At 39.9% G+C, this 21,089-nt stretch overlaps 1 protein-coding gene across 2 annotated transcripts; it reads left to right on the top strand.

Annotated features, from left to right (window-relative positions):
* Nucleotides 1-538: 538 nt before the first annotated feature.
* Nucleotides 539-20,810, top strand: LOC127963829 (host cell factor 1). Of its 2 annotated transcripts, none has more exons than XM_052563904.1 (28): nt 539-692; nt 2,240-2,424; nt 3,770-3,918; nt 4,006-4,166; nt 4,250-4,458; nt 4,548-4,635; nt 5,799-5,905; nt 6,026-6,205; nt 6,532-6,855; nt 6,968-7,119; nt 7,898-8,074; nt 8,304-8,528; nt 8,848-8,949; nt 10,165-10,378; nt 10,571-10,710; nt 10,823-10,961; nt 11,066-11,262; nt 11,882-13,310; nt 14,209-14,351; nt 14,657-14,914; nt 15,683-15,932; nt 16,015-16,299; nt 16,777-16,895; nt 16,995-17,132; nt 18,347-18,532; nt 18,614-18,911; nt 19,010-19,073; nt 19,153-20,810. In XM_052563904.1, exons 2-28 carry the CDS (start codon nt 2,250-2,252, stop codon nt 19,190-19,192), a joined length of 5,949 nt encoding a protein of 1,982 aa, XP_052419864.1. In that variant the 5' UTR covers nt 539-692; nt 2,240-2,249; the 3' UTR covers nt 19,193-20,810. The 2 variants fall into 2 exon arrangements, with proteins under 2 accessions (XP_052419864.1, XP_052419865.1); XM_052563905.1 differs by lacking the exon at nt 539-692 and adding an exon at nt 1,638-2,022.
* The last annotated feature ends 279 nt before the right edge of the window (nt 20,811-21,089 follow it).

Genomic DNA, 21,089 nt, shown 5'->3' with positions numbered 1-21,089 from the left:
TTACTTTTTATGGTGAATAATAAATTGTTACTTTTGCATTACTCTGTCAAATGGGCAAGGCTTGCTTATTTGATTTTAACAGCAAATACAAAGAAATCATTGGAAAGGCCTTTTCACAGCAAAAGTGAAATTAATAATGCCTCTGCACTTATTATAATAATATATATTATAGTCAATTTTTCATATTGCAAATACAACAGAGCATAGCTACACTACATGACAAATCTTAATTTAATCCTATTGTTAACAGTAATAACAAACTGTAAACTGTAAAATTTGGGCATAATTTAATTATAGTTACATAAAACATTTAAAATACTGAATTATGTCTGCATATAATATTTCATTTTATGGATAAAGAATTAACATTACGTACATAAAAATATGCCTTTTGTCATCCAACAACATTCCAAACACTACATAGTTTCCAGAAAAAAAGTGGGCAGTGATTGGACCCTTGTTTCAAAACCAAAAAGTCATATCTGCCAAGAAAATATTGGAGCGCATTCATTAATACTGCGATGTTTTGCGCTGCGCGCGCTCTAGAGGCTTGTCAAGAAGATGGCGGCTTCCTGGGCGGCATGAAACAATGTATACTTAGTAATATCTCCAGTGAAAAGCGCTCCCAGGGTCGAATTCGTTCTCTGAGTCCTCCCTCTTGGTTTTTAAATTAATTTAACGAATCGGAACGAGTAAGTATTTGGTGCCAGGCAATGACAGAATCCGCATTTTGTTGCAGTTTTCTCGGTGACGGCTAACGGTACATTCGCCATTTTTCTTGAGGGCAGCTAAGCGACGAAACAATAACTCAACTGTGCATCTCGAATAAAATCACACTTGCAGTTTTTACAGTAAATAAACATGTATTGCCTGCCTGTAACATTTTCTCTGTTGTGCCAAATGAGTAACGTTATGTAGATTTTGCAGTGTTGTAATGAGCTATTTAGCATTGAAGCTAACTGGCTGCCCAAAGGATCTCTTTGAACGGCTAACGTTAGTGTGCTAACGCGGCTAATAGCTAACAGCAGCGGCAGCCAATGTAAGTTGCTTTTTAGTCTAAGCGCTGTTTTATAAGAAAAAAAATCTGTATTTGAACAGTTTTATTGTATGTTTGTTTATAAATACATATGGAACACTAAAAAAGCACTACGCTTTTTCCCAGAGGGTTGATTGTTTGGTTTGTTTATCAAGAGAGGCGTGAAAAATCACACAAAGCTACTCTTATAATAATAATCTCTATCTGCATTCGCTTTAATACGGACTTGAAACGAGTAAATTTTATAGTCTTTTAGCTGCGGGGTTTAATGGACGTATTTAGTATTATAATACGATTTCAGTAATTTTCATTTCAATAAAAGCTGATATTTAGTTTTGTTCGCTGACTCTTTTTTGTTTATTTTTATTTATTTTTGCTCACCTCATCGGTTCACTGCCTTGTATGTGTTAGATTTATATATATATATATATATATATATATATATATATATATATATATATATATATATATATATATATATAATTTTTCACCTCTCATTTCTGTTTACTATTATAATTTATCATCATGATGATTATTATTTTCTTCACGCCGCCCATTTCTTTCTCTTTTTTTTCCGCCGCCCATTTCTATTCATTAGCTTGCGCGTGTTAGCTTAGCCACTTAGCAGCTAACCAGGCGCTCGCGCATGTAGCGTTTAGCTAGCCTCTGCAAGATGGCGGCGTACACATCTTCATCGCGCTTTTCTTTTTCTCCTAAACACATTTAACCCCAAACACTGATTTAAGACAAATGCACAGGAGCCCATCTGCATGTGGCGCGTTGTATTTTGAGTTACGCTTCTTCGTTTAGCCGGTAACTGGCGTTTGCTCCGCCGCCGGCGTCTCTATTTATTTTCCTCTCGTGATGAAAAGCGGGTTTTTTCCCGCTAAAATGGCGCTCGCGCAGATTTGAGCGGCTAATATGCTAACCGGCCGACGTTTTTTTCATAATCTTATACGTTTGATTTCCCTAAACGCTAACTAAAAGTGAGTAATTTTGTATATTTTTGGAGAGCATTTTGCAAAATAAGTGAAATAAATAAAAAACGCTCAGAAGTCGAACCCATTTCGGTGACCTAGTTAGCTTGCGCGAAGTTACAGAGCGCTAGCGGGCTAATCCAGTTAGCACAGAGCTTTTGACACACGAATGCTGTAGGAATCCCAATTAAATTCAGCGCTGTGCCTGGGGTTTGTGTCTCGCTAGAGAAGTGGACATGGCTTCTTCGGGGACATCGGTTCTGCAGCCGCGCTGGAAGCGGGTTTTGGGTTGGTCTGGCCCGGTTCCTCGCCCGAGACACGGACACAGAGCTGTGGCCATTAAAGAGCTGATGGTGGTGTTCGGCGGAGGCAACGAAGGCATCGTGGATGAGCTGCACGTCTATAACACAGGTAAGAATGATATTATATCGTCATAAGGGCGATGGTATTTTATTTCTTAAGCAATTTCTCGGCTTATTGTTTACATAGTTAGCCAGGTGCATTAGCGCAGTTAGCAGCTATACAGTAGAAAATCTGCATAAGTGATCAGCTACATAAGCTAAGATTGTGCACAAAAATAACAATTGGCTGTGTAATTCAGCTCACGCAATCATGACGAACGTAAACATAAGCGCAGTTAATTTCAGTGCATCTTCTGCTGAATGTGGCGTTGCATTTAGGTGCACTGTGAGCTGATATGTGTTATGTTAAGATGTTTATGAGTTAAAGTCTCAGCTAATTGCTATAGCACTGGAACTGGCACGCGAGGAAAATGCAAAGAGAAATGGCGGGTGAAAAGAACGCCGCTTGCGTCATCACAACACACAGGCCCCGCCCACAATAACTCCCGCATTGCAATGTAAATATTAATAGGATGAATGGAAGAGATTGTAATCCGCGGTATTTCTGTTGTGTGGATAACTTTGATGCTTAAGTAATGTTGCAAAGTTGTGTGAAGGCCCGAGGAGTGTTTTGAAATCGTAAGAAGTCGATACACTCCAGAAAGCATTGTTTTACGTGGATAATATGTATTGCAGTATAAGCTGCTGAGATGATTTTTAAGAGCGTGATGTAAAGATGCACTACATTTGCATTTTCTTCATTTGTCATTTGTTTTGGAAACTGTTTACAGCAATTTAGAATCAGGACAATTTTAGTTCCATTGATGCTATTGAAGCATCTGCTTTAGTCTTATTTATATATTGTTTGATGTTTTATGAATATTTTTATTTTTTTAAAGTTATTTCAACTAATTGCCAAAACTAGCATTTCTCATTTATATTCTAAATAAATATTTAATTCCACAGACAAACGCTAGCAAATTTTAGGTCCTTAAACAATTTCTTTATTTGTGAAAAATACTGTATGATTACAGAACCAAAAAACTGTTATCAAAAGTAAAAATGTTTTTCTTTAAGTTATCTTTTCTATTGTTATCTATCCAATTAATACATTTGTTCAAAACATAAAAACTTGGAAGTAGCGTAATATTTTAGACTGTTTATAATCAGTTTTAATTCTTTTAATACATGAAGTTAAACTAAATGGAAATGAGAGAGATTGCTTTTGCAATTACCTAAAATAAAATAAGTATTATTTATTTTTTTATTTTATTTTTATTTTTTGTGGTTTCAGGCAGTTAACTATCATAACCCTGTTCTGCACAGAATAAAAGAACATGGTGCATTGCAACACAGCACTGAAAGAACTTTATTCACCCAAACCCACAATGATGCAACTATATGTTTCTCAACAGCCACCAATCAGTGGTTTATTCCTGCTGTCCGGGGAGACATTCCTCCCGGCTGTGCTGCGTATGGATTTGTGTGTGACGGCACCAGACTTCTTGTGTTCGGGGGCATGGTTGAGTACGGAAAGTATAGCAACGATCTTTATGAACTACAGGTAAAGGTTGAGCTCAATAGAAGTGACTGTTGTTGTTTTTTATGGTATCAGTCATAATTCATTAATTCTATCAAATACTTCAAACAGGCCAGTAGATGGGAGTGGAAACGTTTGAAGCCCAAAGCCCCCAAGAATGGCCCACCACCATGTCCTCGTCTGGGCCACAGCTTTTCCCTGGTTGGAAATAAATGTTATTTGTTTGGTGGACTGGCTAATGACAGTGAAGATCCCAAAAACAATATTCCCAGGTAGAAGGCTTTGTTTAGTTTATGCTCAAAATAATTGATAAATGTAGATCCGCAAATAAATAGTTTGTCTGTTTCTACTCCAGATACCTGAATGACCTCTACACGCTTGAGCTACGCCCGGGGTCTAATGTAGCAGGCTGGGACATCCCCATTACATACGGCGTGCTTCCCCCTCCTCGGGAGAGCCACACTGCTGTTGTTTACACAGAGAAAACATCCAAAAAGTCTCGTCTCATCATCTATGGCGGCATGAGTGGTTGCCGTCTTGGGGACCTCTGGACTTTAGACATAGGTGAGAGAAACTATTGGCTTAAACTGTTTGTTCGAGAAATGCCAAAGCTATAACATTAACTAACGTGCATGAACTGTTTTGTTTTATAGATACTTTAACCTGGAACAAACCTGCCATTAGTGGTGCGCCGGCACCTTTGCCCCGTAGTCTCCACTCTGCCACCACTATAACCAACAAGTAAGTTCAAACTTTCTCAAACCTGTTTAAACATGCAGTGTTTATTTAAACATTGACTTCTTCAGGCTTGGAGGTGATTGTGCAGTTTATTTTGTGCAAATTTAAAGTTAACATGAATTCAACACGTGCTCCTAGTCTTATTGTCCATGTTATTTCAAAGAAACAAATTAGTAGTTGACCTCTATGATAATTGGCATTTTAGGGTTTTCTGATTGGCTGATGTGTGTCAGAAGCTTTTATTTTGACAGTGCTGAAACTGCACCTGATCTCAAATGGAAAGGAGCTCCCGTTCTCCATCAGCAATAGTTTACTAGTTGACCCACATTGAATTAAAAGTAATAGAAAGTGTTTTAGTTTTTGCTTTTCTGTTGTTTAATATTGAATAATGTTACTGAATAGTAAAAGAAAGGCTAATGATATAATACTTTCTCATTTAGAGCTGACATTTAGCAAATATGCATTTAATAAGTCTTTAAATGCAGACCTGCCAACCTGTACGCGTGTTGCGTAGCAGCTACGCATTTTGACATCAAAGTACGCTGGTACGATTTGTCACTCTAAGCTATGCTCAAATGTAGTGATGCCTCTGTTGCTGTCAAAACAAGCAACAGAAAAGGATGAAGAGTTCAACCAATCAGGGCGTTTTTTTTGTGTGTGTGGTTTTGCATTTAAATATTTTCTGCGTTTTATTTCACTCCTAGTAACCTATAGTTTTTAGTTTCGGTTCAAAGCGCCTCGTGCTTGCCCCGTTAGAAGCTCTGACAGAAAGGCTGCGTTTAAGGCTGACAGAGACACTAATGTGTTTGAGATGTGCTGTTTCCCTTAATGCAAATGTTAAAAACTCAATTTTGCTAATTTTATATATATATATATATATATGTATGTGTGTGTGTGTGTGTGTGTGTTTTTATTTATATATATTTGTCTTGAATAAAGGTATTTGCTTTGGCCATAAAAAAAACTTTTTTTTTTTTTAACCTATAAAATGGTAAAATCTTAATGAATGTCTTTTGTATTTCTTTTTTTTTTAAGAATACAATTAAGTGTAACCCTATAGTTTTCATAATTTCACATCACAAAATTAAAATGTGTTGAACCATGTTGACCTAATTAGTTGTCTAGGTAGTGTGGATAAAACTAACTTTGGTCTCATGTCTTCCTAGGATGTTTGTATTTGGTGGATGGGTACCTCTGGTCATGGATGATGTCAAAGTAGCGACACACGAGAAGGAATGGAAGTGCACTAACACACTGGCTTGCTTAAATCTAGGTACGTTAAACAGAGAAGCCAAAGGTCTTTAAAAATGGTGCTTCTGTTCATAGCTCATTAGGTTTCAGAACACAGCTTATATGCTTTCTCATCACTGCTCTTGACCTTTATTTACTTTAGACTCAATGTCCTGGGAAACCATCTTGATGGACACACTCGAGGATAATATCCCAAGGGCCAGAGCCGGACACTGCACTGTGGCTATAAACAATAGGCTGTACGTCTGGAGTGGAAGAGATGGCTACCGCAAAGCCTGGAACAACCAAGTTTGCTGCAAAGATCTGTGGTATTTGGAAACCGGTGAGTTGATCTGATACCTCAGTGTAGAAGCTTTAATAATCCTTTACAAATACTTACATCCTCAAGGTGACTTGACTAAATGGCGAGCTCAGTGGTATCAGATTGCACTAATTTTGGAAGATTGGTAAAAAAAAATATGCTGGTATGCGCAGTAGAACTATAGTATTTACACAGACGTTTTGTTTTTATTTCTTGTTAATATATAGTTTAGTAAATTTTTATTTTCTATTTTCACTAGTTTTCTGACCTGAATATAGCTGTAGCTTTCCACTCATAGTATTATTATTATTTCAGATGATGTTTAAAATCTCATCTTTCGCTAACAGATCGTCCTCAGCCTCCGTCACGTGTGCAGCTAGTTCGTGCCAACACCAACTCTCTGGAGGTGAGCTGGGGGGCGGTGCCTACTGCTGACACTTACCTGCTGCAGCTGCAGAAATACGACATCCCTGCTGCAACAGCTGCCACGTCGCCAACGGTCAACCCAACCCCGTCTTTACCCATCAACTCGCCTAAGAGTCCTGTACCCGCCGCTGCTGCTCCTGCAGCTCAGAGTCTGCCCCTCTCTGGGGTCACAATGGTGCCACAAGTTCCTTCCCCCACCACCGGCATGCCAAGCAGCCCGCTTGCAGCCTCACCTCGTGGACCAGGTACAAATGACTTCCTGGTTTTGCAACTGGCAGACTGCTGTGCAACTTTCTGTGACGAATGCTATTAATAATTGTGACATTACATAAGATCATTTATGCTTTCCGTTCCCAGCTATTCTTAAAGTGGCAGCGCCTCATTCCACCCCCGGGACGTCACTCGTTACTGTGCGTCAGGCCACTCCAGGAGGAAAATCCCCAGTCACGGTTACATCACTTCCTGCAGGTGTCCGCATGGTTGTCCCTGCACAGAGCACCCAGGGGACGGTATGTAAATAATCAGTATCAGTGTAAATTTTACATAAGGGCTGCATAAAAGTGAAACATTTCACAAACCCCAAAGACTGCAATTTTTATTAAATAACACATGCATTAAATAAAATATGCATATTCATTGCTTGGTTCTAGTGTTCATCTGGTGAGCTAAGTGTATTGTCACACCCCTAGTGAGTGATAAGTGGTGATATAGCTCATAATTTTCCAAGTTTATGATACAGCTTTCATTCTTCAGGTCAATCATATTCATAAAAAAAGGAAAATCGGTTTGAATAAAGAAAGCAATAACTTTGCCATAGTATCCTTTCAAATGTTAAAGTTGTCACAGTCATGTGCTGTCACGCCTGAAAAATGTTCAGGCTCAAGATTTTTTTTTTTTTTTTTTTTGCTTTAACCCCTATATTTTATTTCAAGTTATAATTAGATTTTATTTATTAAAATTGTTTATTGTTTACCAATTGTTGTTAAGAAATAATAATGTTATAATTGTTGTTGTTAATAATAACAGTAATGTAATTATACAGTTGTATTTAATGTATTAATTTGAATTTAAATTAGATTTTATTATTTAAAAATAATTTATTAATAAACGGCAGCTATTACTGTTATAGGTGTTGTTGTTGGTTTTTTATTGATGTTAAATCACAACATTTATTGGGACAATTTTTATCAGAAATGTATCAATTAATTTTTTTCCACCCTAATTAATCAGTCCTGTCATATGTTTAATTTGCACTGAAACCCTTTTTAACACTGTTTTGGTCTCTAGCCAATCGGCAGCAGTCCTCAGATGAGTGGCATGGCTGCTCTGGCTGCAGCTGCAGCTGCTACTCAGAAGATCCCGCCCTCTTCCACTGTGTTAAATGTTCCAGCCGGAGCCATCGTGAAAACTGTGGCTGTGACTCCTGGATCGCCAGCTACTGTCAAAGTAGCTTCACCTGTAATGGTACGTATACGGACCTTTGACAAAACAACATAAGATCTGTAGCTTCCATCCAGACTTTTACATGCCTAAAATGGATTATTATTAATAAATTGCAACAATGTACTGTAGGGGTTTTGGGTTAACTGTCTGTCTTATGTGTTCTTAGAATAATAAAAAAAAATCAACTTCCCTTTGTCACATCCTTCCAGATTTGAAACAAATTGTGTCTTTGTTTCTACTTCCATTCTAGGTTGCTAATCCCGCGACCCGAATGTTGAAAACGGCTGCTGCTCAGGTCGGCACTTCCGCCATCTCTACTCCTAACACTCCGACTCGGCCGATCATCACTGTGCACAAATCAGGCACCGTAACCGTAGCCCAGCAGGCTCAGGTCGTCACCACCATGGTCGGAGGAGTCACCAAAACCATAACCCTTGTTAAGAGCCCCATTACAATGGGTGGCAGCGGATCTCTGGTAAGAAAAAAGGGGAGGGGGCAACAATAACCGTTTGTCTGGACTAGAAATTAGTTAAGTGACAATTCAAGGTAGTTAATAATTAAGGGCAATTCCAAACACACATCTTCCTTTTTTAGTTTTTCTTTTTCTTTTTTGTTCTGCTCAACCCCCGTGATATTAAGTACCACTATGGGATTATTTTCTAACCTTTCCCATAAGGAATTCATAAAATGAATCATCGTATGCAAAGTGTTTTTTTTTTTTTTTTTTTTTAATGGTCCAACTTTGGTATTGTAGCAGTTGACTTGATCCTCGAGTAATAACCCTTTGTTTTCAGATCTCCAGCCTTGGGAAGATGATGTCTGTTGTCCAGACCAAACCAGTACAAACCTCTGCGATCACCGGGCAGGCTGGAAGCAGTCCTGTTACTCTAATACAAGTCAGTGTTCCTGCTCATTTAATGTGCATACATTTCTTACCTAAACTTATGAATTCTTAGAGGGATAGTTCACCCAAAATAAAATTTGTCATCATTTGCTCACCGTCAAGTTGTTTCAAACCTGAACAGGTTTCTTTCTTTTGTTAAAGACAAAAGAATATATTCTGAACAGTGTTGCTAACCAAACAGTTAATGGTAGCCATTGACTTCCATAATATGGGGGAAGGGGCAATGGAAGTCAATGGCTGCTGTCAACTGTTATGTTACAGCACCCTGCAAGTGATCTTTTATACAGTTTGGAGTTTGGAGTTTGGAGCAACAGAATTTTAGTTTTTGGGTGAACCTACCTTAGGGCTGCATGATTAAGTGAAATTAAATCGCAATGGTGATAAATTGCAATGAGGCAGAAGCTGCGATTGTCATGCGTATCTTTCAGTGAAGCAAGGTTCTGTGATCAGTAGTAAATCTCTGTTCAAAGGTCAGAGGGAACTCAAAATACACCCCACAGAAGAACTCCTTATAGCTCCTTATAGAAAATCCCTATAGCTGTTGCCGATTAAACGGAAGATTTAACTGCTTTCACTGATTTCGTGTGACTAAATAAACACATGACTATTACAATATAAGGTTTATTCATCATATTATAATTTTTAATTATAATGAAGTTTTTTTATAATCATTCTTTCACTGAAGGATTTATTTAAACACTCGACTGACGTTATGAAGTGATTTTGGAGTAAAAACATGTTATTAACTCTGGTATTTTCACGTGCTTTTAGATAGAGCAGCATTTACTACGAGTATGTCATCTGCAATTATAAACGTGATTTTGTGTAGCTTTTCAGTGAGCTATGGCTCTGTGTAGTAAATGCTGCTCCTTCTGAAAGCATGTTACTTTTGATTTACTACTAATCACAGAACCGGCTTTACTGTCAAGATGCTCATGACTATAGCATCGATTAATCGTGCAGCCCTAACCTATTCTGTTAATATAAATTGTGAACTTAAAATGTCCAATGCTTATTTCCTATAATAAGTGGCTTTTTGCTATTTTGTACTTGTACGTGTTGTAATTTCTGTGATGGCAAAGCTGAATTTTCAGCATCATTCCTCCAGTCTTCAGTGTCACGATTCTTCAGAAATCATTCTGACATGCTACTCAAAAACATTTCTTGTGAATTTCCTAGAATAAGTATTTATACTTGTTTTTCTTAGACGAAGACTCCTCTGCCTGCTGGTACCATCCTGAAACTGGTCACATCTGCTGATGGCAAGCCCACCACAATCATTACAACATCACAGGCAGGAGGGGCTGGCACCAAACCCACTATCCTGGGATACAGCACAGTCTCTCCAACTACCGCCAACAAACCAGGAACCACCATTATTAAAACCATTCCCATGTCTGCTATCCAACAAGGAGCAACGGGTCCGTTTCACATCTGACTGTTCATCTCATTTGTAACTGTGCAACGTTTAAAGAGCTTTTAGTTAAACTATCTCTCACTCTTGCTCTCCGAGTTAAGCCACAACTTATTATATCTAACTAACACATCAGTTATTTTACACATCGTTGCAAGCTCACATGATTTCCTGATGTTATTTCCTGTCTCATTGCTAGGTCTGACTAGCAGCCCTGGCGTCAAGTCCCCAATCACAATTATCACCACTAAGGTTGTTACTCCTGGCACGGGTACTCCAGGGAAAATCATAACCGCTGTGCCAAAACTGACAGGTGCAGGACAACAGGGGGTCACACAGGTGAGGCCCATTTGAACTCTGTGAACACAAAGAATATCCATGCATCATTTTAAGCTCATCTATTTTTGACTTGGTATATTGAGTGGTCCATGAATATTTGATTTGCTCTCAGGTGGTCCTGAAGGGGGCGCCAGGGCAGCCTGGCACTATCCTGCGCACTGTGCCTATGGGTGGCGTGCGTCTGGTTTCACCAGGCACTGTGTCCGCTGGCAAACCGACTGTTACCACACTGGTTGTCAAGGGCACCACGGGTATGAATATTTAGTCTGTAAGCTTTCTCTGCAGTGTGCTACAAATGACGGAGAAATTGTTGTTGTTCTTGATATCTTTGCCTCAATTCCCTCTCTAAATTTAGGAGTCACAACTCTGGGTACAGTAAGCGGTACTGTATCAACTAGTGTGGCAGGGGCCAATGTGGCAAGCGCTAACGCCAGCCTGGTGACTCCAGTCACCACACTTGGCTCCATCGCAACATTGTCCAGTCAGGTGATCAGTCCCACGGCCATCACTGTGTCTGCTGCCCAGACCAAGCTCGCCACCGCTACAATACAAGTGAGTTACACTTATTATTATTATTGTATTAAGTTTTTAAAGAAATTAATACTATTATTCAGCTGGGATGCATTAAATTTATCTAAAGTGAGAGTAAAGACATTTATAGTGTTACAATAGATTTTGATGAATTCAGACGAATGCTGCTCTTTTGGACTTTCTGTTTATCAAAGAATCCAGAAAGAAATGATTCCACAAAAATATATTAATAAACTAAATAATGAGACATGTTGCTTAAGCTGCTTTGCATCACAGAAATAAATGTCATTTTAAATATTCAATAAAAAATGTCATAAGTTTAATGTTTAAAATTGTAATAATATTTCACTGTTTTTGTTGTTTATCATTAAATAATTGCAGCCTTGATGAACGTAAGAGACTTCTTTAAAAAACATTTAAACATAAAAATAAACATATAAAATAGATAACAAATTATAACTACTTTTTACACCGTTTAAAAAAGTGCAGCTGTTTTATTTTGTATTTATATAAACAAATACAAGTAGTAATAATATGGTTATGTACAATAATTCACTTATCGATTCCTTTTGATGTGCATAATTAATGAGGACTGGAGCTTTCTTGAATTTTTTTTTTTTTTTTTTTTTTTTTCTCTTAGTCGGCAGCCCAGCCTACTCAAGTAACCCTGATCATGACTCCAAGTGGTGCTGAGGCCCAGCCTGCACAGGATCTTCCTGTCTCCATCCTGGCCTCTCCCACCTCAGAGCAGTCCACCACCACCGGTGCTGATGCTGGTGACGGCGCTGGAGATGGTGCTACCACCGTGACACTGGTCTGCTCCAACCCTCCCTGCGAGACACATGAGACTGGAACGACTAACACAGCTACAACGGCTTCTGCCAAAATGGGCAACGAACAGATTTGTTCCAACCCTCCATGTGAGACCCATGAGACTGGAACGACCAATACAGCTACAACAGCTTCTGCCAAAATGGGCAATGAACAGATTTGTTCCAACCCTCCATGTGAGACACATGAGACTGGAACGACTAACACAGCTACAACAGCTTCTGCCAAAATGGGCAATGAACAGATTTGTTCCAACCCTCCATGTGAGACCCATGAGACTGGAACGACCAATACAGCTACAACGGCTTCTGCCAAAATGGGCAACGAACAGATTTGTTCCAACCCTCCCTGTGAGATGCACGTGACAGGCACCACCAACACAGCAACCACGGCCTCTGTAAACATGGGCGGAGCACAGCAGATGTGCGCCAACACACCCTCAGAAACCCACGACACGGGCACCACCAACACAGCCACCACTGCCAGCTGCAACATGGGATCTAAAGAGATGGGAACCGTTAACAGCAAGACCACGTCGTCTTCTCCAACTACGTCTTCAGCTTCTGGTTCAGAACCAGAAACGCCCAGCTCAGAGGGCAGTGCTGGATCGGGCGCCATGCGGCCGGAGAATCCCCGCACGGGGACCACTAACACCTCCACTACCGCCCGCTCCAACATGGGCTCCGACCAGACGGGAACGGTGCAGAGCTCCAGCAAGAGCCAGGCCGGCATTTCTTCTACATTAATGCCTGTTTGCTCCAACTCTCCCAGTGAAACGAATGAAGAGGGCATCACAAACTCTTCTCCTGTGTCTGGTGACATCCAGCAGGTCTGCTCAAATCCTCCCTGTGAGACACATGAGACGGGCACGACCAATACGGCTACGCAGTCGAGCTCTAGTATGGGCAGTGGGCAAACCGATGTTGTGCAGAGGGTGTGCTCCAATCCGCCCTGTGAAACTCATGAAACTGGCACGACCAGCACACCGACCCAAGCCTCATCTTCTATTGGTGCTGGACAGAACAACACTGTGCAGAGGGTGTGTTCCAATCCTCCCTGTGAAACCCATGAAACGGGCACAACAAACACACCGACCCAAGCCTCATCTTCTGTCGGTGCTGGACAGAATGACGCTGTGCAGAGGGTGTGCTCCAATCCGCCCTGTGAAACTCATGAAACTGGCACCACCAACACAGCCACGACAGCAACAAGCAGCTTAGAAACTGGAGAAGTAACAGGTATTTATCTTTATTACACCTGAAGATGATTTTTTTTGTGTGTGTGTGTGTGTGCATATGTGAACATTATAATGTATAAAGTATATAATCCACTCATGTTTTCATGTGTTATAGTTTGTAGAAGAGAGACTGTAGTATATGTAACTAAAGGGTTATTTATCTATTTTTGTCCCAGCTTGTCACTGATCTCTTGTGCCGTCGATCTTGCTAACCGGACATTAAAATCGGTTAAAAAAGGGCTGCAAATCAAGTGAAAATAAAAAAAAACAAAGGGGCTACAAAGCAATAATATAATGATTCTGTTATTAAGTATTAAATTATTATTATTATTATTGGTTGTTAGTATTTGTATTAATTGAATAGTGATGATTTAATTTTTTTTTTTAAAGATGTGTTATGTATTTATTATAATTGTGTAGTATTAGTGTTAATAATAGCAATAATGATAGTAATAAATTTATTTATTTGCTTTTAAAAGGGAATCTTTTATTGATCAATATTGATATTGATGAGATTGATAAGTTCCATGGGCAGATTTATTTTCTTTGTTAAATATGAAAATGTATTCAAAGGTACATCTGCATATTAAATTTTTCCATGTATTTTTTTTTTTTTTGTGCCTAACCCCCCCCCCCCCCCCCCCAGACATTTAAAGCTGTTAATAACTAACTTACCCATATGTGGACCATCTCAGAAGTACTAAATTATCCATATTTTCTGATGTTAATTAAAAAATGTTTTGCATATTTTGCTTAAATTGGCACTGTAGTGTGAACAACTGTACAGACATATATCCACTCTATTATACAATTATGATCAACGTCAGTAATCAACATAAATTGTCCATCAGTGTCAGTGCATCCCTAGTAGTTAAGCTCGTCTGTGTTTGACCTTTAAGACCAGCAGGCCGGTGATGAACAGAGTGACAGCGGCACCAGCTCAGAACCCTCATCATCTACAGAACCAGCCAATCCCACAACACAAAGCAGAGCCATCACCACAGTAACACAGGCCACGCCCACTCCAGGACCATCAGTACCGGTACAAACACACCTCTAATCTGATCGGCTAGCTTTATGTGGATTTCCTGTGGCCAACATCCCTGTATATTCCACTTTGCTCTCAAAGTTACTAGGAAAGTCATTTTACATGCACACACAATCCTTTCATGTCAAATTGGGAAAGTCTTTACCGGAATAAGCTGTAGTGCAAAGCACGTTTGCTGATAGTCATGCAGAGTTTTTACAAATGCATGCATTCTGTTCTTATGCATGCAAATAAATGCTCTACGTTAAGATGTTTTGTTGTCATTCTCATGTTCTGATTGTGTTTTCTCCACAATGCAGGAGATTTCATCCATGGCTGGATCTGCGGTAGTGGCTGAGGTCCCAGGAGAGGCCGAGGCCATGGAGCAGACCAGCGCTGAGGCTGAAGCTGTGGCGGCGGGAGAAGAGCCCATGCAGACCGAGTGTCAGGGAGAGCTGGGTGAAGAGGGAGCTGTTAGGGTTGTTGCCATAGATGAAAGCGCAGCCGGTGAAGAGGGCACTGTGCTACAGGTTCATGTCGCCATGGAAGCACAGCCAGGTCAAGGAGATCAGGCTGAGGTGAGGAACTTTTTGGCAAGTCACCTTTACTTGTTTAGTGTATAATGTATATAATGTATAGATTCGTCATTACTGCCTCACAGTAATAAACCGTTAATTCACAGGATCAACGATGCAAACTTTAAAAATGAAACATTGTAATTCTTCTGTAAAGCAGTTTTACAGATAATAGTGTCAAGTTCAGCTGGCAGTTCAGTGCTGATTCAGTTCAGCAAATATGTCAAGTTACGCTATAAGCAGCTCTACAAAAGGCAAGTGTCGTTATTCAGCTCAAATCGATTCAGTTGTTCAATAAGGGTCAATGTTGCATGATCCATCCATGATGAAGCAAATTGTAAATCAGCATTTGTTTAAATCTAGTGATTTAGAGATGAGTACATATTAATTTCCGTATCCTACACATTTATGCTTCCGTTAGTCACTCTTTCCCAAAACAACAGTAATTCAGTTATTTCTGTGCCACATGATCTATCAGAAATCATTCTAATATGCTGATTTGCTACTCAAGAAACATTTCTAATTATCGTCAATGTTGAAACAAGTTGTGCTGCTTCGTATTTTGTTTTTTTCTGAATTATTTGATAATTAGAAAGTTCAAAAGAATTGCATTTATTTGAAAAGGAAACCTTTTGTTACATTGAAAGTCTTAGTCACTTGTCACTTTGTAAGTCTCCTGTCACCTTTAATCAGTTTATTGCATTTTTGCAGAATAGAAGCGTTTATTTCTCTTGTGCAAATAAAAAACAATTCTCTGTACTCTCCATACAGCAGATGGAGGCCGGTGTGGAGGGCGCAGAAGCGATGAGTCTCGCCGCTCAAGACTCAGAAGCCCTCGCTCTGCCCCAGGAGCTGATGTCTGCAGAAGGACAGCAAACCACCCTCATGGTGACCGGACTGACTCCAGAGGAGCTGGCAGTGACGGCAGCGGCTGAGGCTGCAGCACAGGCTGCGGCTACAGAAGAAGCGCAGGCCCTTGCCATCCAGGCGGTCCTACAGGCAGCTCAGCAGGCTGTGCTCAGTAAGTGTACGAGAGACTGCCGTATGCATTACGATGTTTACTGAAGGGTTTGAATTCTCAGCTTGGCTTGACTTTGTCTCAGGTGAGGGAGACGCAGGTCACGAAGGGCAGCAGTCCACCACCATACCTATAGTTCTGACTCCGCAGGAGCTCGCTGCTCTGGTTCAGCAACAGCAGCAGCTCCAGGAGGCGCAGGCGGCCGCAGCCCAGCAGTTAAGCGCTGCAGCAGCCGCAGCTGCACTTCCCACCGAAGGCTTGGCACCAGCAGACAGTCTCAACGACCCAGCATCTGAGAGCAATGGCCACGAGATGACAACTGCTGTTGCGGGAGCTGTGGTCCGTCTCCTTCCACGTACCTCTGCAGAGAGTAAGAGATGTTTGTTTTTGTTTTTAAATGTTCATTTTTAATGGTGCAAACAAAAATGCTTGATGACACTTTACAACACAGTCCCATTTCACACAAAAACTTTATTATTATTATTATTATTTTTTTTTTGAAAATGTACTGACTTTCAAGCTGTAGATTAATTTATTTCTTAATTTGGGGAAATGTGGCATTGCATCATTTGCTCAGCAATGAATGGGTGCCATCAGAATGATAGTTCATACAGCTGATAAAAACATCACAATAACCCACACGACTCCAGTCCATCTGTTAATGTCTTGTGAAGTAAAAAGATGCATTTTATCAGCTTTTTGAACTCTTGTTCTGACGGCACCCATTGACTGCAGAGGATCCTTTGGTGCTAAATTTTTCCAAACACTTTTTGGTCTCATCTCGGAATATATATATACTTAAATCCCCCCCCCCCCCCATGCTTAAATGCCTTTTCTTTTGCTGCAGCTCTAGCCCCATCAAGTACTTTTGCACCATCTCAGCCGATGGTGGTAGCCAGCCCAGCCAAGATGCAAGCGGCCACTGCTTTAGCTGAGGTGGCCAATGGGATTGAATCAGCAGCTGGGGTAAGTTTACTGGTGGCACATGATTTGAACTGATGCATCAATATCCATTTCAGACATTAAACTTTTTAAACAATTTTTCAACCATCTCTATTATTGTAGAAGCAAGAAGCTCCTCCAGCCGTTGTAAGGCCACCAGTGAAGAAAGAGAATCAGTGGTTTGACGTTGGAATCGTTAAGGTCACAAACATGGTTGTCACACACTATTATGTGCCAGCAGATGATTCAGCGGTTACTGATGTAAGTAATGATTAAATTGCTGTTTATGTATTTTGCTGCAATTCAAGTTTTGGAAAAAGAAGTGTTATTTAGGACTAATTTAAATTAATTTGGCTGGTAGAGAAATAGCACTTTGGCTGATTTGATTTGGAAGCAGGATTTCATTTTGACAGTTCTGAGAACTTCATTAGCTTGTTCTCTGTTTAACAGTCCTATTTAATAATAGAGAGACAAACTACAATATTTTCATAGAATGTCAGCTTTTAACAAATACAGCTTTCTGTCTAATTAAAGGGATACTCCTCCCCAAAATGAAAATCTTGTCAATCACTTAGCCCATGTCGTTCCAAACCAATAAAAGCTTTGTTTGTCTTCAGAAAACAATTTAAGATATTTTGTATGAAAACCGGGAGGCTTGAGACTGTCCCATAGAGTGCCAAGTAAGTTACACTGTCGAGGTCCAGAAAAGCATCGTCAGAATAGTACATCTGCCATCGGTGGTTCAACCGTAGCGTTATGAAGCGAAGAGAATACTTTCTGTAAGCGAAGAAAACAAAATAACTTTATTCAACAATTCCTTTGTCAACAGTCTACTCTGTGTCTCTCCATGTCAAAATATGCTCTTTTGTGTCAGCTGCGTCACAAGGATGCACTGTTTCTACATGTATTTAGCTTTGATTTGAAAGAAAACATTGCGTCCTTGTGGCGCTGCTGACACGGAAGAGCATACGCAGCATACGGTGATATGGAGAGACAGAATTGACAAAGGAATTGTTGAATAAACTCATTATTTTTGTTTTCTTAGCTTACAAAAAGAATTACCGTCGCTTCATAACGTTACGGTTGAACACCGATGGCAGATGGACTATTCTGACGATGCCTTTCATACTTTTCTGGAGCTTGACCGTGTAACTTACAGTCACAAGCCTCCCTGTTTTCATCCAAAATATCTTGAATTGTGTTCCGATGATGAATGAAGCTTTTTTACGGGTTTGGAATGTAGTGTAGTGGGGGGTAAGTGATTAATGACAAAATTTTCATTTTGGAATGGAGTATCCGTTAAATGTTAATCTTGTCATAATCACTGTGTACTGTATGTAAAATTTGTATTATCCGGTCTTTCTTGAGAAAAAGTTTGTCCACATCTGCAATAAAATAAAAAAAATACAAAAAAAAGAGAGGGAGAATCCATATTAGTTGACCACTAATCATCTTTTTTTACTTTGATGTTGCAGGATGATTCTGGCGCGATCCCAGATTACAGCCGAATGAAAAAGATCGAGCTTTCTCCAGGCACTGCATACAAGTTTCGAGTGGCTGGTATAAATGCGTGTGGCCGCGGGACATTCTCTGAGGTCTCTGCATTTAAGACCTGCTTACCTGGCTTCCCTGGAGCCCCGTGTGCCATTAAAATCAGCAAGGTTGGTCACTGCAAAGGGCTTGTGTTTGGTCTAAATGTGGGTTAATCTTGGTCTCTAAAATAGTTTTTCTTTTCCCATTAGAGCCCCGATGGTGCCCACCTGACCTGGGAACCTCCTTCAGTGACGTCAGGGAAGATCATTGAGTATTCGGTCTATCTGGCCATCCAGAGCTCACAAACAGTCGAGGCTAAAGCATCCACTCCAGCTCAGCTTGCCTTTATGCGGGTGTACTGTGGGCCCAACCCGTCCTGCCTAGTGCAGTCGTCTAGTCTCTCCAACGCCCACATCGACTACACCACCAAACCCGCCATCATCTTCCGCATCGCCGCTCGCAATGAGAAGGGCTATGGCCCTGCAACACAAGTCAGGTGGTTACAAGGTGAGGATATTTCGATTTATTTATTTTTTTTGGCTGAACATTTTTTTAAGCTATGTAATGGGTTTTGTTTTATTAATTTCATTCAAAAATGTTTGCAGAAACCAATAAAGATGGCTCTGCAGCCAAACCTGCAGCAAAGAGGCCAGTCTCGTCACCTGATATGTGAGTTTGTGGCCATTATACCTTTCAAAATGAACTTACCGATCTGCGTACCCAACCTAATGTTTCTTTACCTGTTCAGGAAAGGCGCCGGCCCAAAGAAGGCCAGATCTGACCAGTGAGAGCTCACCGTGACCCTTGACCCCGCCCTATGTATGAGCTGAACCATGACTGAACTCCACCTCCTGCTTCCACTTCTCACCCCATTCCATCCTCTGCAATGAACCAGAAGGAAACTGCAGCCAAAAATATGAAAGCGTTCAAAAAAAGGAAAACCTTTCCATTTCCATTTTTGAGAAATCCGCTCCTATCACTGGACATGTTGGTGCTATGGACGCCTAATTTCCAACTGTATTTTTTCTTTTTTAAACATTAATGTTCCTCCTCAGAAGCACATACATTTGCTTTTCCTGACAATTTTGTGTAAAGCGATTCCAACAGCAGCGTTCGGTCTAGTTATAACTATTATCAAATACTCATTTTCTGTTTTTTTTTTTTTTTTTTTTTTTTTTTTTTTTTAAGCTTATTCCTATACAAGCAATAGATAACAGAAAGATAACTTTGCTCTCTTGTCAGTTTGTTGTTGTTTCCATTATTTGGGCAAGTCTGTATATTTCAACCACGTGCTGAAAGGAGACGGAGGAAGGAGTGCGGACGACGAAACGAAGCAGGGGAAATGCATCGAAATCAAATGAAAACGGACAGCACTTGGTTATGCTTATGAGGGAAAAGACTCTGTAATTATTCATTCACTTCGAGTTCATTAGCCTGTTTTGCATCACTGTGTGTTCATACATTTGCTGTGAGGGACAATTGAGGACCGCAACGCTGAAGACTCAAAGGACTTCGATTCATGTAGATGAAAAGCATACTACTTTTGCATTGCATCAGCTAGATCTTGTATAAAGAGAGAAAATCCCAAAAATAGTAAATGGTGATACAGGAGTTCTTTGTGTGTGGTTTATTTTTGTAATTATTATTTTTCTTCTCATGTATTTGTGCTTCAGAGCGCAGTTTTAAACCTCACACCTCTCTTCAGCATGTTAACTGCTCATCCCTGTAGTCTCCATGCTTGTGGATTTGACATGCGGGCCACAGTGTCTCCCGTGTTCATGAATGATTTCACCTTTACTTTGGGAATTGTAGTGTAAAATGTATTTGTTCTAAACAATAACCCACTTTTGAGGTTTTCTCCACCCTTTTTCCACCCAACTTGTTACTTTTTTGAATTTATAGAGCCCTACTGCAGAAAAAGATGCTTTCATTTTTATTTCCCTCTTGTCGTTAGTCTGTAGTTCCTGTACATTTACTTTTCTGATTCTGACGTTTATTTTATACGCTTGGTTTTGTGAGTTGATCGATACGAGTTGGGATTCTTCTCCAGCTGTGCAGCAGAAGTTTGAACCATTTTCATTTTCTGCCTCGGACTGTTTGGACTTGTTTAGGGATGCAGGTTTGTGTAAATGCTAAATTGGTGCATAGTAAGGAGAGGTTTTGATTTGTATGTCTTTTTTGAATGGAAGTTGGAAACTGTTCCTGTTTCTTGTGGTTGGGAAATGTTGCAGATGGATTGTTGGCTTAGCCAGAGTTTGAACTCCGTTGTAAATTAGTTCTTTCACGTAGCAAGACGTAAAACAAAACTCTTTGCCTTTTTTATATAATTATCTGTAACAAAATGTTTTTACATGTTGTCATCTATTGATTGCTTTTGTGTCTTGACATAAAAGTAACAGAATTCTGTCTCTGTGTTAATTTGTCCTGTTTTGCCTGCATTTTTGTCATTTTGTGTTGCTGATGGTCTTGTCTTCTGAGCAATGTGATGTACAAGAAATATAGATGACCAGCAAGAGATTAAAGATTATTTGTATCAGGAAAAAGAAGAGAAATGGCTTTGGGCTTTAACCTTCACTAACATTCTCTTTCAGTATAGTAAGTGAAAATGTACTATATTTGCCATCAAATTGCTGTAAAATTATACTGTCATTAACAAAGGATTGCTTAAGGTGATTTGGCTCGTAA

Source organism: Carassius gibelio, chromosome B8, assembly GCF_023724105.1.
Source record: "Carassius gibelio isolate Cgi1373 ecotype wild population from Czech Republic chromosome B8, carGib1.2-hapl.c, whole genome shotgun sequence".
Classification (NCBI taxonomy): Eukaryota; Metazoa; Chordata; class Actinopteri; order Cypriniformes; family Cyprinidae; genus Carassius; species Carassius gibelio.
Note: the sequence above shows the minus strand (reverse complement) of the source record. Positions and strands in the feature narration are given on the sequence as shown.

Coding starts and splice junctions, on each gene's coding strand:
- LOC127963829 (XM_052563904.1), top strand. CDS start 2,250: ATGGCTTCTTCGGGGACATCGGTTCTGCAGCCGCGCTGGAAGCGGGTT. Junction 16,896..16,994: donor GGATTGAATCAGCAGCTGGG/GTAAGTTTACTG, acceptor CTATTATTGTAG/AAGCAAGAAGCTCCTCCAGC. Junction 19,074..19,152: donor CCAGTCTCGTCACCTGATAT/GTGAGTTTGTGG, acceptor TTACCTGTTCAG/GAAAGGCGCCGGCCCAAAGA.